We start from the raw sequence: 17,643 nt of genomic DNA on the forward strand, positions 1-17,643 counted from the left end.
GGGCATGTTATATTTCATAATGTCATGGTTTTGAGAACTAAAATCACCCTTCCACATACTCACCTGATCCTTCTGCAGATCAAAAGGCATCTCTCACACCATCACAATTACACAGAGAGAAGCAGATAGATCACCTATGCACACATACAGGTTTTGCCTAGTGAAACCCACACTAATAATCCAGCTAATACCCTAGGAATCAGCAATCCTCACTGACTGTGACTAGACATGCCATGTTTCACATATAATACACATATTGTTCCAAATATACCTTGGCCAGGCAATGTATATTTGGAACAATACACACATGCATATAGATTTAATTTGTTACTGTATTACAGCCAGAGCTCTTTTGCATGAAGCTCTGCCCCTCTTGCTTTCTAAGCATTCCTCTCTCTCCGACTATGATAACCTCAAAGAGGTGCCTACTGGGCATGCCTGATTTTTTTCTATTGGAGCACAGACAGTAAGTACATCCAGTAGGCACCTCTTTGAGGTCTTCATAGTCGGAGAGAGGAGGAGTGCTCAGAAAGCAAGAGGGGGCGGAGCTACACGCTAGACAAAGAAGTAAGTAAAAGAGCTTATAAAAGTGAAACAAAATAAATATTCAGGCAGGCATAAAGGTATGTTACTCTGGGGGTTGTTTAAAGTAATATTAAGTGATTTTAAAATAAAAGTCTTAGCTATTAATGTGGGTATCTGCAGTTAAGATGTCCATACGCATGCCGACAAATTGTGGTTCATGTATACTGGGCAGATGATCCCAAATGATATCTTTGTTCCAGAGATACTGATCTTTTCACCGGTTGGACAAGTTTGAAAATCTTGGACTATATAACTTAGTTTAGATGTAGCCAGGGGCTAATAACTCTACAAGATATTGCAAAACTTGGTGATTATGAGCAAGGGCTGAAAGGAGACTTTTATACTGATACTATTTTAATTTTGAACCCTTGTAAGACCCTAATTGTTATAAATTAGTTATAAAGCGCTGCAAAACTTGCTGGTGCTGTACAAGTAAACGATGATGATGATGAGTGTGACAGTAAATTTGTGTTACTTTCATGGTGAGCTTTATGAAGTAAAGTGTGCTGAATGAGTGCTCCCAAGGAACATGGTGTTAAGTGAAACATGAAGATTGCAAATCACTAATATACTATTGCTTCTTTTACTCACAGGAATCCGCCTGCTTGTCCCAGATAACTGCCCTGATGAAGTCTATAGCTTGATGTTGCGATGCTGGGAATATGATCCAAAGAAGCGGCCTAATTTCAGCACTGTGCACCAGGAGCTTGTCAGCATCCGCAAGAGACACCGATAAGTCTTCTGATACAATGAACTCTTTCCTGGCAGAGATTCACTGCATTGCTATAATGGGGCTCTGTGTGCCATCCTTTCTAGGTTTCAATGGAGAACCCTTTAGAGGTTCACTTACTGATGCGCTGCTGCAATAGGGCTCTCTTTCTTGTCCTTTCTGGGTTTCATTGCAACCTCAGCAATTCAGGTATTGGTGCACTTCAGTAACTGGGCTGCAGTGCATTAATTTTTTTTACACTTTTTTTTTTCTTTTTGTCACTATGAAACCCCTTTCTGGCACAGGTGGACTTATTGCTGCACAGCAGTAACAGGCCTCTGGGCATTTATATTTTTATATTTATATTGTGAAAATGCTTTTCCTGCAACAGATAATAAAGGATCATGAAAAAAATGGTTAGCTCTATCAACCAAACACTCACTTCAGACCTCACTTCAGACCAATCCAGGCCCAAGCTAAAAGAAAAGGTTGAAATCACTGGGGATACCAAATGTTTTGCACTCCCTGCCATTGTATTTACTTACCTGATACCCAGGGCCAGTGCTCCTGTTAGCAGAAAACTGTTCTAGCCTGGAGTTCTTCTCTGCACACACCATGGAGCAATCCTTTTCCTGATTCTTTTTTTACACAGTAAATTGAAAAGCCAAACTTTAACACTTTACTGCACATACATTGTCCCCAGTGTAGTAAACAAAGAAGAAAGGAAGAAGAGGATCACTCACTTGCATGTACCCCAGGCCAGGGCAGTTTTCTGCTAACAGGTGCACTGGCCCAGGTTATCAGGTAATTGAATATAATCACTGGAGGGTGCCTACATTTTCATTTTAAGTTTTCTTCTCCTTTAAAGGAAATAGTTTAATCTCAAATTTTAAGGGTGTGGTTTTAACCAATATTTTCTGAACCATTATTTTTATTAATTGTGTCCTTTCACATTGCTGCATATCAGAGATCAGCACACTGACAGAGAGCAAAACTGCATTAGCTGGAAAGTGCTGTTACTGACTGCACCACTATACCCTCACAATAAGGGTGAGGACACACAGGGTGGATTGCCTGTGGCAGCTCTTGTCCTAATAAGCTGCATCTAAAATATATAGGGACTGGCACAGTTTTGTAAAATCATTAATTGTGTGAATCCTCTAAAAATAATACCTTGGAATGCTAATAAATGTGCCCCCAAATGTATAAAATTTAACAATAAAAGCTAAAATACCCAAGTAGCAGAATCCCATGTAATCACCATGGGTAACCAACTCTAGGTAACTGCTATAGCTCGCTATCTAACATTAGCCCCTTAAAACATGAAATATCTAGGTTGCCCTGCTTACATTTAAAGTTATACCTCTAGCCTTGGCCTATTCCCATGTTTGACTTTGTGCAGGAAGGGGTAGGGGGGCCTCCCTGTGTCTGGATTAAGGCCTATGTAGAGTAAATCTTGTAGTAAACTAAAATTCATTTTCACTTCCTCCCTGCATAACTGCTACTTCATAATAATAATAAAAAGAAAAGGCCTAAAACAGTTATGAGAAATGGAGCTCAGAATGCTGTCCTCCATAATTAAACAAGGGGTATAGCTGATTGTACAAATTTTGGGTCCTGGAGTTGATTATATTTGGGTCCCTTGATATAAAGAATAAGAAGCACTGAAGTAAAGTCAGGACTATGGCTGGCACACTATTTCAGTCAATTCTACTGCTTCTTGTTATGCGTGTGGACCAGTGCTAACCAAGTTGCGCTAGTGTTGCTTGCCATTCAGGTCCCTTCACTTGGGGGGCTGACAATAGGGGGAGCCAAACACAGCCACACTAATAGAACAGTCAAAATTTAAATCAAATGTTTCACTTGTGAATGGTGCTCTTATATCAAAAGTATCTGGAACAGTCTTTTTCTTCAAATATGAAGAACTGTATTTTCAAAAAGGACAGTATGGGAAATGGCATTGCCCCATATTCCTGTAATGGGTTTCTGAATAATAAATGCCTGTGTGTTTATGTGTGTTTTTATATTCCCATATGTATTTCTATACATGTAAACACACATTACTTCCCAAGTCCAGCTGAATTTCTGCGTATTACTCACTATTCAGTAAACAAATATTTAGCCAGTGCTGTGAGAAGAAACCTAGCAGGCTTACTGACCTGAAATAAACATAGGAAATTGATTTTTGTCTCACTGTAAGCATAAAGTTACTAAAGTGTTCCTTTAATTTCTGACCTCATCTGTGTGCACTCACAGTCATCAGTCTTTACAATATGGGGTGATAGTAATAGCAGTCATATATATATATAGTTTAATAGCACAGAAATTCATGAGCATCCATAAGATTAGCAGATACTCACTGTAGGGTCATAGTGTCAGCAACAACTGGACTGAAATAAATTCCTTTATTTTAGGCTTCTCCTGACAATAAATGCATCCTACATCATATGAAATCAGTAGGAGGCAAGGGAGCAGGAGCTACTTGCTAAAGATAGTGTATAGCACAACAGTCACCATAAGTGCCTGATAGTAGTAGCTCCCTTCTGTATTCCTAATAAAAATGAAAATGGAACCATGCAATTGTTTAACTGAATATCCACAGTTCTAGCTGAAAGACTGTAGTATGGGGTTATATTCAGGCCATGTTGAGGGCATTAAAAGGAAAGTGTATCTAGTTTGTAGCAAAGGTCATATTATGGCTCTTTGAACTACTGTACCAGTAATGGCCATTAATGGTTAATCAATAAAATATAGCTCAATGCAAACCAGTGTTTTCACATGAGCAGACTAGTACTTTTTCCTATTGATGTAGTGGGGCCTAAGCTGGGGTCTGCACATGTTCTCTAATGCCTCTAAGTGCCTTATTTAGAACAAATCAAAACTGGAGTGAATTCTCAATGGCCTTTTGGGTGTGTTTGCCTATTTAAAAAGCAACTCTATTGAAATTGATGATAAGTGAAATAAAAATGACACTGAAATTACATTTTACTGAAGACCCATTATTTTTTTTAGAATATTATGTAGTAGAAAACAAAAGAATGTACCCTTTTCCTATTTCCATGGTTTCTAAACTACCTGTACTCATTAGCTACAAACATTCTGTGCAAGTGATTTGATAACCTTGCTCTGTTTCATTATACAGTGACAGTAGCTTTTCCTGCACAATTCATGGAATAACAGACTTTTGTTTCATTTTTGTTTTCAGTTTATATTGTGGACCAAATTAAACATACGGCCATGTTATTCTGCTAAGTGCCTTCTTATGTCCTGATATGCTTTTTATATGAGTGTAAATTGCTTAACTGTTTCCTCTCTTAAATTTCATTTATAGACTTATACAACAGCCTCCCCTGTGGCCACATTATAATGTTAATGGTAACACACTTGCCTTACTTCTCAAAGCAATATTTGAATTCAGCATCTCTGAGATAAAGAATCTTGCTCTGTATGAAGCAAGCAACAGGCTCTGTAAGTGGCCATTATATTGTCCCATTGAGTCAATGCAGTGGAAATTACAGTGTAATAACTTATTTTATTTAACGTTTGTTGATCCTGTTCACAGTGCTGATATACCCTGGAAATGAGAACATAGAAAAATAAACTTATTTTGTCAAAACAACAATTTGCCCAGTGTTTATTCCAGTTAGTTATTAACCTGCTTTTTTTCAATAATAATCTTTAGATATGCCCGTCTCAATCAAAGATTTTATATTCATTTTCTCCAATTATTTTATTTTCTTGCAGTTGGGCTAATGCAGGGCTGCCATCAGGGGGTACTACAGTCAATGGCCCTGTGGCAGAGTAGGGCCCTGAAATGGAAAAATGCAACTTGTGAATTGTGAAATGGGTGGAGCTTGTGGTAGAGTGTGGTTTTAGAATAATTAGGGAGTGGCCAGGCCTGATCAAGGGCGTGGCTGTGTATGCAAGGGGCAAGTTATTTTCAGTGGGTTCCTATTTTACTTCTTGGTAGGGCTCACCACCCAGGAAGGACAGTGGGCTAAATATGTAGCTGCTAACTTAGTAGTATAGGGTATCATGATTACTGATTACTTCATCACGCCAGGTCCCGACCCGCCTGGACACGGATACAGGAGTGGTGTCTCGGTTCCTAAGACCATCGGAAATATGTGTTTTTCGATGGTTTTAGGCGACCCCTGTGAAAGGGTCGTTCGACCCCCAAAGGGGTCCTGACCCACAGGTTGAGAACCGCTGATCTAACATACTGCCTATCAAACAGTGCTTGGCTCAGCCAGTGTACTATCTGCTAATAGTTTTTATTGAGGAGACCTGGGATTCTGGGAACAAATTCTGGGATTCTGGGAACAAAGGGATTCTGGGAACAAATTCCTTAAGGCTCCTAAAAAAATACCAATACATGGGTTTATCCAATAGACTAATGCTTACCCACTGGGTTTTTGAAGCAAAAGCCAGGATAATAGCTGATCAGATTCCCAACTACAGACCCGTTGGTCTATTTGCATACATATCTCCTCAACCTTTATGGGGGGAATTCACAAAAGTGGTAAGTGGGCCCAGTGGGTTTTTATCCAGTGCCCTGTTGGGCCAGTTCTACCTTGTACCCCAATATCCCAGTTTATGTGCCAGTGTGCATGTGCTGTTCGCTGATTACCAATATGGCTGCTGGGAACAGAAGGGACACAGCTAAAGGTGAGGGGCCAATGCTGTCAAGTTCTGGAACATGCTATGGGGGCACAAATAAGTTGGGGCAAATGTCAGTGAAGTGATTAAAGAGGGGGCACTGCTGATAAAACTAAAAATTTGCCTGGGTGGCTTTACTTTTCCGTTAAATAAAAATGTATACAATATATTTACTCAAAATGTTATTGCCTTATTCATTAAGCTAAAACTAGCAGAATAATGCAATGCAAAGAAAACTTTTTATATATAAAGGTGGCCACACACGTGGCGATTTCGGTCGCACGAAAGATCGTACAATCGCCCACTAACCGTTCAGGGCTGAAACAGCAGATAAGGAGGTAGAAACAATAGGATTTCTGCTGATTCAGCCCTGAAGGCAGATTTTGCTCAGGCGCCTTCTATGGCGCCCTTTCAAAATCTTTTAACCTGGCCGCCTGCAATATCAGTCGACTCGCCGACTTGCCACACACGCACTGAATATCGTATGAAACGTGGTTTCGTACGATATTATCAGTGCGTGTATGGCCAGCTTAAGATATAAATTAAACTTTTTTTTAATCAGTGTTTAACTTGTTTATAAAATGTTAATGAGGCTTTTTGCACCTATTGTTCTAGGGTTAGACAGAAACTTGTCCCCTAACAATAGGCTGCTAATCCCCATTAATATGTTAATGACGCCCTAATAGGGCCCCTACCAGAGGTGTGAGATGGAGACTGGGGGAAACAAAGCAAAATAGAAGATCTTAAAATTGGTCTGACAGTTACACTGAGCTTTACTCCATTTAGAAAATGTCTGGAAAAAATGTCGTTAAACCGACGTATAAATGTCGTTTTAACGACAAATTCACAAAAGTGTCTATAAATTGCCTTTCTTTCACCAAAAATGGAACGGTGGCGGTTGAGTCAGAATTTAGACGGATTTCTGTTTGTGAATCTGGAGAAAGTGTTTTCCACCAGTTTTTCCACCACTTTTACTCCAAAAAAGGGCTCTGTCCACTTTTGTGAATTCCTCCCTTTCACTTGTTCTTGAATCCCCACTCCTGGCTCTACCTAAGCTGATCGTAAAACCCTGCACTACACTGATGAGCCCCAAGAAGAGAGAAACTGGTCTGTGGTTGGGAATCTGATCAGCTATTATCCTGGCTTTTGCTTCAAAAACCCAGTGGGTGAGCTTTAGCCTATAGGATAAACCCATGTAAAATTGATATCATTACATAAGGATTTGGTAATAGTACATTAATTAAATCACTGTTGTGTTAGCACCAATTGGAGAACTGCACTCCCGCATTAGTTATTCTTTCTTGACTTGTATTACACTATCTCTTAGCTGCTGCATTACAATCTACCGTCTCTAAATAAAGTAATGTTTCCAGAATCAATATCTTTGCTGTAAAGTCTTCTTTATGCTATGAAAAATGTTCGGCTTATGCCACACACAACGTTTAGTAGCTTCTACATGTAGCAGGCTAGAAATACTATATATTGTGTTGTCTCTGATAAGAAATGAGCTGCAATCAGAAATAGCAAAGGCTGTTCCTAGCTGATCTATCCATGTGACATAAAACCTAAGGTAGTGGAATACATCACATTTATTTGCCTCAGCCTTATCCAGGTAAAGCGAAATACTATGGACTGCTTGCACCTTATCAACCTTTCACAGTAAGTGTCGGTACTGCAAGAGGAACATTATATAGAGGTGTAAAAGGGCCCGTAAAGCCCTAATTTATGAATGAGTTTAAATATATCTTGTTGAATAGGCCAACTTACAAAAATAGAAGATCTAAACCCCCCCCAGACAAAAGCCCCATCCACTGCCATCTAATGAGCCCCCTGCCTGCTCCCTCCCCGCAGAGTCTATTTCAGTGAACAGTGTCTCTGTTAGTAAAGTTGACCTATACAAGCAGAATAGTGCAACAAAGGTAGTAAGCACCATCTTCTGAATCTAGATCAGGTTGGCAACACAGATCTTGCTGGCGCATGCGCAGTTAAAGCTAATAACGGTGTATCTTTAACTGCGCATGCACCGAGAACACAAAGGTTTCGAAGATGGTGCCTTCTAGCTTCACTGCACTATTCTGCTTGTATAGGTCAGCTCTAGGCCTCTGGCGACTTTTTATGCGCCAGCGACAGGACGCGCCCCGCAACAGAATGCACCATCTTGCGGCCAGGCGGAAGTCCACGCTGCAGACGCCGCCCAGGTTCCTTACAATCAGAGATCCCCAACCTTTCTTACTTGTGAGCAACAGTCCAATGTAAAAAGACTTTGAGAGCAACACAAGCATCATAACAGTTCATAGAGGTGCCAAATAAGGGCTAAGATTGCCTATTAGGCAGCCTCTATGCCCACTATCAGCTTACAGGGGGCTTTATTTGGTAGTAAATCTTGTTTTTATTCATAGTAACATAGTAAGTTGGGTTGAAAAAAGACAATTATTCAAAAATAATTACCTGGTTTGGAGGCACTGAGAGCAACATCCAGGTGGTTGGTAAGCAACATGTTCCTCAGGAGCCACTGGTTGGGGATCCCTGCTCTACATCATAGTAATGATTAATGTAAAGGTGAATAGTGAATGTAGGGACCCATATGGTTAAAGCTCCTTACCCCTACACTTCTCTATCTGTTGTTACTATGAAGAATGTTATGTTAACTTTAGCTATTCACTTATTGGCCCTTAGTTAGGATGACCACTTCCTGCAAGCTTCAATATAGTGTTATGCAGGGTGTGGGCACTTCCTCTTTGGCATTCCTATCACCAACAGAAGGTGGTGCATATTGAGCCTGGGACCTCAACTAGGCCCAGAAGCCTGTGCCCTAGGGACCCCGTGAGTGAGGTGAAGTTATCTGCAGGATAGCACGCTCTAGGGGCTGATTTACTAAGACACAAATTCGAATCCGAATTGGAAAAATTCCGATTGGAAAACGAACATTTTGCGTCTTTTTCGTATTTTTGCGATTTTTTTTCGTCGCCGTTACGACTTTTCGGAAATTGACGTGACTTTTTCGTAACCATTACGACTTGCGCGAAAAGTCGCAACTTTTTCGTAGCCGTTACGATATGCTCATATCTTGTCGCGACTTTTTCGTATTGAGCGCTCGGAAACTGCGGGCAAAACTTTCAGACTTAGCCTGATTTTGGAAGCCTCCCATAGGACTCAATGGCACTCTGCAGCTCCAACCTGGCCCAAGGAAAGTCTCCCATAGGGCTCAATGGCACTCTGCAGCTCCAACCTGGCCCAAGGAAAGTCTCCCATAGGGCTCAATGGCACTCTGCAGCTCCAACCTGGCCCAAGGAAAGTCTCCCATAGGGCTCAATGGCACTCTGCAGCTCCAACCTGGCCCAAGGAAAGTCTCCCATAGGGCTCAATGGCACTCTTCAGCTCCAACCTGGCCCAAGGAAAGTCTCCCATAGGGCTCAATGGCACTCTGCAGCTCCAACCTGGCCCAAGGAAAGTCTCCCATAGGACTCAATGGCACTCTGCAGCTCCAACCCGGCCCAAGGAAAGTCTCCCATAGGACTCAATGGCACTCTGCAGCTCCAACCCGGCCCAAGGAAAGTCTCCCATAGGACTCAATGGCACTCTGCAGCTCCAACCCGGCCCAAGGAAAGTCTCCCATAGGGCTCAATGGCACTCTGCAGCTCCAACCTGGCCCAAGGAAAGTCTCCCATAGGGCTCAATGGCACTCTGCAGCTCCAACCTGGCCCAAGGAAAGTCTCCCATAGGACTCAATGGCACTCTGCAGCTCCAACCTGGCCCAAGGAAAGTCTCCCATAGGACTCAATGGCACTCTGCAGCTCCAACCTGGCCCAAGGAAAGTCTCCCATAGGGCTCAATGGCACTCTGCAGTTCCAACCCGGCCCAAGGAAAGCCTCCCATAGGGCTCAATGGCACTCTGCAGCTCCAACCTGGCCCAAGGAAAGTCTCCCATAGGGCTCAATGGCACTCTGCAGCTCCAACCTGGTCCAAGAAAAGTCACCATACTGAAGCTTGAATGAATCTGAATCTTTCGTACTCGGCGCAAAAGCTGCGAAAAAGTCGCGACTTTTCGCGCAAGTCGTAATGCTACGAAAAAGTCGCAACATTTTGCGAAACAGTCGTAACGGCTACGAAAAAGTCGCAACAATTTTTTACGAAAAATCACAAAATACCGATCCTTACGAAAAAAACGCATTCGGATGCATTCGGCCAGTTCGTGCATTAGTAAATGTGCCCCTAGGAGTGTGACTTAGTTCATGGTTATTTAGCAAGAGCAGCTGTGTGCTCCAACAAAGGAGAATTTAGTGGGTTTAGCACACCCAAGGCTCTGCTGCCTTACTGTAGGGACCACAGTTCAGACACATGAGTCAGGCTAGTTTTAACCCCTGAACCACCGTTGGCTGTAGGGATCCGGTCCAGTAAAGGTAGACACTGTTGGGACTCTCGGCTATTATCCCACATCTATCTCCACCGCGGTGCTACACTGTTCTGCCATTTTGCAACTGCATTTGACATATGTGTTATTCTACCTCAATGCTGTGAGTATTAACCCTGCAAATGCTGTGTACCATCAGTAAACCAAGTTCTAGTTCAATGCAAAAGAACCTCTGGCGTCCATAATTACATTATATGAAATCTGTGGCAGTGGAGAGTTGAAGTTCAGCAGCATCTCACAAGTGCATACCTTCCATTTTGCGAAGGCCCCATCTGCGCGTTGGAGTCACATTTGCCCGTACTCATAACTACTAGCCGGAATTGGCAAATACTGGCCAAATTAGGGTTACATGTATAGCCCAACAGTGGGTCATTTTACCACTTTGTCACTCATTGTAGTGCAGATTTAAAGGAGAAGGAAAGGGTTAACCTCTCAACCCCATAAATCAAAAGTCCTGAAGTCCATTTAGCTGATCACTACCTTTTTGTACCTTAATGTCCTATCTATTTGCAGCAGTGCCCGTTTTGACTTCTCAATATACATCGCTCATTGCGGCCGCCATGTTGGATATTTAAATTAGTCCAATATGGCGCCATTAACCTAATGTGCCTGCGCAAATCCCGCCCCCCGAGGCGAGCACGACGTGCAGTACTGTGCAGAGGGTCTGATGGAAGAGGAGCATGCCTGCTTGTGCGCACTCACTGAAGAGAGACATTCGCATGCGCTGCCTACAGTCCTGGTCTGTGCAGGAGCGATGCATTATGGGAATCCTCTTTACCCAGCTCAGCGTTTTTTCTCCGTTTGGCTTCTGATCTTCTGAACGGGAGAAATATGGGGAGACTTAAGGGCACTATTGAGACAACTGAAGGTATGCCTGCAGCTTGGGATTAACTCTTTACTAGCCTTTCCTTCTCCTTTAATGTGACAAAATGTCCCATGCACCATAAATTGCAACAAAAGCTGGCCTAGAGGTGGTTCCAGCTGAGGCAGCAGCCCTAAGCCCCCCCCGCCCCCACCCGCTCCGCACTTACCCCTTCAGCATCCGAGTGGGACTGAAACTTAAAATAACTTGAAGTCTGTGTGTGGGTAACACTGGTGCCCCTCTACCAAGGGTGAACATCCAGTTGACACCTCTTCACCTATGCCACTTTGGGTCCCCAAAACTTTCTACTGTGGAACTGACAAGAAACCTGCACATGTCCGCTTTATAACCGGCATAAACCAAGCATAAAGATTACTTTAGGTCAATTTCACCATGTCCTCTACAAAATATGCCATTACTTTGTTCCTTAATTGTGAAAATTCTGCCATTTCTTTACAATAAAAAAGTTCCCCACTAGTCAAATTGGGAGACCAGGCACTGATAAGTATTAGGTACTGTCAGTGTGGGACTGAGATGGCAGGAGCCCACCTCCTCCTCTCCTCCCTCAAACTCTTTATTATCCTAGTCTCTTTTCTCTACATACTATACTCTATTCTTCCATCTATCAAGCTTCCTTATCCCCACACAGAAGCAGGGAATAACGATGATATAGGCTGAATAGTTAGAAACGTCAGGGCCCACTGACACCTGGGTCCACAGGAGTTTTCCTGGTATCCTGGTGGGCCTAAGCAAGCAAATAAAACATTGAATTAGTTAGAATAGTTTATAATAATTAATTAGAATTATTATTATTATTATTATTATAATTATTATTAGAAATAATTAATTAGAATAGTTATGATTGGGAACTGAGGCTCTGATGAGAGAGGGCATGGCAAGCAACCAACACTACATAAAGCTTATGCCTGTGTAAGAGTGAGGCAGGGAGGCACTCAGTCACTGCTCGTCACTCCCCCAAGGCGGCTCCCCGGCGCGTCACTGCGCTTATATACACACACACTCTCGCGAGATGAGAGATTTGACATCGGTACTCGCTGTCCGACTGAAGCCGAGAAGCTGGATAATAACGGGGTTGCGGGACGTGTAAGCAGCGATCAAGGATTGCGGGCTGCGTTAAGAATATCGGGATTGTCCCGCGAAAGGCGGGAGTGTTGAGCGGTATGATGCATGCCTGCAATATTGTTTTGCACTCTGCACCTGTGTGGCTGTCCCTTTAACTGTCAAATAGTGTATAGCCTATGGGAATAGCGCTTGGAGCGCTGGGGTTATGTGTTGGCAAGCAGTACTAGCCTTCTTGGTCCCTGAAGAAGGAACGGTACAGGATACACAGTTCTAAAGAGAGCGCAGTACATGTATCTGTTGCACAGCAGGGACCCATTTGCAGTCCAGTTGCTAAACATGTATTCTGTGTGGGGCAAAGGCTTTTGTAAATAGTGTGAGTGTAATGTACCAGGCCAAGTCACAAGCAGCCAGTGTTTGTGGGTCAAGTAGTTATGGGCACATACCTACTCTTGTGCCTTAGAAATAAGCAGGCGATATGCACCAGGAGAGAATGCCAGGGCTTAGGCACCCTGAGTCTCCCCTACAGCCACTTGTACCAGCAATATGGCATTCTGTCCTTGCCACTCACCTGTCAGCACAAAACTTGCTGGGTAAACTGCCCAGCACTCACATGTGGGCATTTTACTATCAGCACTAAATTGCAATAAGTGGCTTTATGGATCTCATTATATACTTACATCCAGACATTGTGCCATTGATTCAGAATACCCATGCTGCTTAAGTGCTAATTTCTCAGATGAGCAACTTTCCCTAGCAATGGTCTCAGGTTAACTAGTGAGTATCATAAACACACATGTACATGGTACATACTTGTGTGTTTGTGTTTGTGTGTGTGTATATATATATATATATATATATATATATATATGCACACCATAAACAGTTGTTTTATCTGGGTACCTTAGCTGAGAAACAACAAATATAATGCAGAAGAACAGCACTTACAGGGTTTGCTGAATCAGGCATCCAAAGGTTTATTTTGCTTAACATTTTGGTCCTTTGTCAAACAATTGGGACCGAAACATTGAACAAAATAAACCTTTGGATGACTGATTAAGCAAACCCTGTAAGCGCTGTTCTTCTGCATTGTTTATATATACTCCTTCTAATGATTATTACTGAGTTGTGCCATGAATTGGCACTTTTAGGACCACAGGTTGCCCAATTCTGGTTTATGCAGTTAGAAAGAAGCTTCCCCTGTCACTATTAAAATTGTAATGGTTAGGTTAAAAACCTCTTCTGATCTTTCATGGAATTGCTGTAAATCACTGCAGAAACTGCTGCAAATAGTACCATCTGCTCTGGTTGTTGGAGGCTCTGGGTATGTCTCTGTATTGTGATGTGAGGAGTGAGGGGAGCCCTCCCAGGATCTGTCTCATTCCCCCCTGGTGAGCAGTGAAACAAAAAACAACCATACAGTTTCTCATTGGTGAATTTAGGGTGTTTTGTATGGAAAACACCCTTCAGTACATCAGTTAAGGAAAAATGCAGATAGACTGTGGGAAATAAGTAAATTCTCTGCCAGGCTTTTTTTTTTTTTTGAATAAAGACCAGTCTTATCACACCACATGACATTTTATATCCCCTTGCACTCTTGGGCTATTATTAAGAGCTTGTGTGCAAGAAATGTGCAAGTAAAGCTTGCAACTTTTGGCACAAATTATTATGCATTGACATATTTGTTATACAAGCCCGAGCAGTGCCCATGGCCTCCCCTCCACATTTTAGCTTAGTTATTCCTCCTCAGAAGCTGGGAACTAATGACTATTCAGACCTAAGTGAAGACCAGTTTACAATGACTTGACTGATCAGTGGCCATTCTTTGAGTCTGTAATGAGCTATCAGCCACATGTCCATGTTGGTATGTCAAAACAATGACAGCTGTTACACTGCAACCCTATCACTCTCATTTGTCAACAGATCTATATGGAGCAGGTATCTGTACATACTGATGCCAGTTTACCCATCGTGATTAGGAAACATGGGGCACTGCACCCAAGCAATATATGTCCCCTTCATTCTAGTGTGCCCCAGTCAGGTATTGGTCATAGATACCTTTCATAGAAAATTGTTTGGGTTCCATGCACAGACCAGTGGGCTTGAAATTAGGTGAATATTTAATAATTTTATTACCATATAAAAAAAAAATCCTCCTATCGATGTCTAGTGACTGTGCACTTATTTGATCATAATGAAACCAGTGCAGAGTGAGCCAACGAGAGCTTGCATGGTAGCCTTCACTGCCACACAGAAGTATGTTTCTAACATGGTGTAAGAATTTCTGGGGATATGTAATAAAATGTGAAATCACTGGTCTAAACTACAGCAACCAATCAGCAGATACCATTTACTAGTTATCTGCTTAAAAGCAAACATGATTGGTTTTCGTGGCAGATAGCATATACTAGTTATCTGCTTAAAAGCAAACTTGATTGGTTTTCGTGGGTTTCTGCACCGGGTAAGTTTTGTGCATTTTATAACATATGGGGGGATTAGACCTGTCATGAAGTGTACTGCACCTTTATCAGAAACCCAATTTGCCGGTACATTATATTTAAAGGTAGTGATGACCGTTTTGTATACTGTATTGTAAATTGCCATTTCTTTCTGATTCTGCTGAATGTTGATCACCTTGTGCTTGAGATCTTACTCATACACAAGAATGATAGTTACAGCTACAGAGCAGGCCTGGACTGGCAATCTGTAGAGTCTGGAAAATGCCTGAGGAGCTGCTGTAATACTGTATTTTATAGACAGTCACTATTTAGTGGGTTGGTGGGGGGCTGTTGGGCTCTGGCATTTCAAGTACACAGAAGCCAGATTTAGAATCCCAGTCTGGGCCTGGTACAGAATAGGTTGCCATGATTCATCTTCCACACATATTAAATAGTACTGAATCCAAAATATTTATTTGAAAAATAAAAATACACCATATGTACACTTAGGGCTGGGCGATATACCATTTAATACCGAATGCCGGTGTTTTTTTAAAAACTATATTCATTTTTCAGATACTGCAATACCGGGGTGTCGGGGTACTCACCCGCGCGGCCCGGTCTCGCGCGCCTGCTTGCGTGCGCGTGCGCATCCCGTTTGACGCACGTACATGTCAAAGCGTGCACGTCCACGACACGCTGACGGCGCCGGTTCTGCGCATGCGTGGGGGTTATTTAAAGCTATCAAACGTCTCCTCCTGTGCTATGTTGTCTGCGGCCTTGCCTGGGAAACTAAGCCTGCCTGATTTACCTTACGACTTTCTGTTGCCGATCCTTTGCTTGCCTTTCAATACTGCAGTAATTATTCTCTAATTTATTAGGAAATGGGGTTAACACCTAATCATGCATGGAAAAAAAAAATACCGTCAAATACCGTGACACCGATATAATTTTGAAAAATACCGTTATATAAATTTTTGGTCATACCGCCCAGCTCTATGTACACTGGTTCTCTAAAGCTTGTGAACCCGTTAAAATTTTCTATATTTTCAAATGAATGTGACCTAAGACATCATCTGATGTTTTTCAAAAAAAAAAAATAGAAGTCCGAAGAGTAGTTGAAGAAAACCTAGTAAAACACATTTATATTTGGGCATGTATTTATTTTAAAAAAAAGACCAAATAACCTATCTGAAAAACATATCTAGAAAAAGTTAGTGAATCCTTAGAATTATCATATTATTTGTTGGAAATAAGAGTCTGGTGTTTTCAGTCAATGGGGTGACAGATAGGAGTTAGAGACCCTGTTTTATTTAAAGAAAGGAGTTCCGGCACTTACAACACATTTGTGAATGTTGTATGAACAAAGTAGGTGTCTGAGAAAACACACTGAACAGCTATGGTGTGTATTGAACAGCTATGGTGTGTATGGCGGGGTAGCAAAGAGAAAGCCTCTGGTCTTACCTAGAAATATTGCTCACTGTGTACAGTTTGCTAAGTATCACGTGGACAAACCAGCAGGTTACTGGAAAAATGTTTTGGAGACGGATGAGGTCAAAATAGAACTTTTTGGCTCAAATGAGAAGCATTACAATTGGAGAAAGAAAAACACTGCATTCCAGCATAACAATCCCATCTGTGAAACGTGGTGGGAGTTTTACTGGTTTGGGTCTGTTTTGATGCATCTGGGCCTGGACTGCTTGCCATCATTGATGAAACAATTTCATCTGTCTGAAAGTGGAATCTTAAGAAACAGTGGGTCATGCAGCAAAACACAAGTTGTTCTACCAAAGAGTGGCTAAAGAAGTAAAGCTAATGTTCTGGAATGGCCAAGTCAAAGTCCTGACCTTAATTCAATTGAAATGTTGTGGAAAGACCTAAAGTAAGCGGTTCATGTGAGGGAACTCACCATCCAACATCCAAGGTATTGATGTGTGGGTTGGCCCGATACCCGCAGGTGGGGCGGGTTCGGGCCGACCTCAGCACATCAGTTGTGGTTTGCAGGCGGGTTTGGGTCAAGCTTTTCTGCTCACCCTCCCTGCCCGTGACCTCACACTGCCATCTTCCATTTTCAAGTCTCTAATTTATAGGCGTGCACACGACACGCCCTGCCCCTTTTGTGATGTCATTGTGGGGTGGGGCAGGTGCGGGTCTATAAGTAGAGGGAAGAAGCTGTGTAGGGTTAGGTTTGGGAGCGGGCGGGTTAGGGTCAAGTGCGGGTCAAGGATTTCTTGACCTGCATATCAATAATCCAAGGGCTAAAGCAGTTCTGTATGGAGGAATAGGCTAAAATTCCTCTGAGTTGATGTGCAGGACTGAGCAACAGTTATTGCTGCACAAGGGAGTCACAAGAACGCTATTCGTTTACTTTTGCCACACACAGATTTCATTGGATCATTTGTTTTCAATGAATACATGCCCAAATATAATAATTACATCACATAAAATAGGAATACCAATTGAGAATTCCTTATAGTACGCCATTGATAACATACTGTACAAAAAGTTCATAGCAAGGCAAACTTTAACAGTTCCTTGACAGCTGTTGATGTAAGTTTAAAAAAAACCAAACCCATCCTCACCCTGGGCGAATAATGCAGAAGTTTAGTATTCACAATATATTCTTTATCTCCTGTCTCCTGAGCTTCACAGAAATATGACTTAATAACCATAGCAAACTTGTGATTAGCTGTGATGTGCATTGTGTGCAGAGTCTGGGCTGCCACAAGATATATGCACTTAGAATTTTTCTAACTAGGTAAGTAAGATGGCATTGTATTCAGTAGATATTATTCAATGCCAATCTGTTGTCTTTGAAGCTCCATTGACAAAGGGCATTCATAGTGATTTCTCTGCTGTCTGAATGAAGCTGTATTTTAAGGCTAATGTTACAAATAGC

The 17,643-nt window shown here is 42.1% G+C and overlaps 2 protein-coding genes across 2 annotated transcripts in view; both read left to right on the forward strand.

The window, feature by feature from the left end:
- The window catches only part of fes (FES proto-oncogene, tyrosine kinase), a 72,114-nt gene extending 67,201 nt beyond the window's left edge, over nucleotides 1–4,913 (forward strand). The window contains exon 19 of the mRNA XM_002932240.5: nucleotides 1,179–4,913. Within this exon, the coding sequence (XP_002932286.2) occupies nucleotides 1,179–1,321 (143 nt within the window). The 3' untranslated portion in view covers nucleotides 1,322–4,913. The remainder of the gene's footprint in view (nucleotides 1–1,178) is intronic.
- Nucleotides 4,914–12,294: 7,381 nt separating this feature from the next.
- man2a2 (mannosidase, alpha, class 2A, member 2) overlaps nucleotides 12,295–17,643 on the forward strand; it is a 37,585-nt gene continuing 32,236 nt past the window's right edge. The window contains 1 exon segment of the mRNA NM_001006776.1: nucleotides 12,295–12,405. The gene's annotated coding sequence lies outside the window, so the exon portion shown is untranslated.

Source organism: Xenopus tropicalis, chromosome 3, assembly GCF_000004195.4.
Source record: "Xenopus tropicalis strain Nigerian chromosome 3, UCB_Xtro_10.0, whole genome shotgun sequence".
Classification (NCBI taxonomy): Eukaryota; Metazoa; Chordata; class Amphibia; order Anura; family Pipidae; genus Xenopus; species Xenopus tropicalis.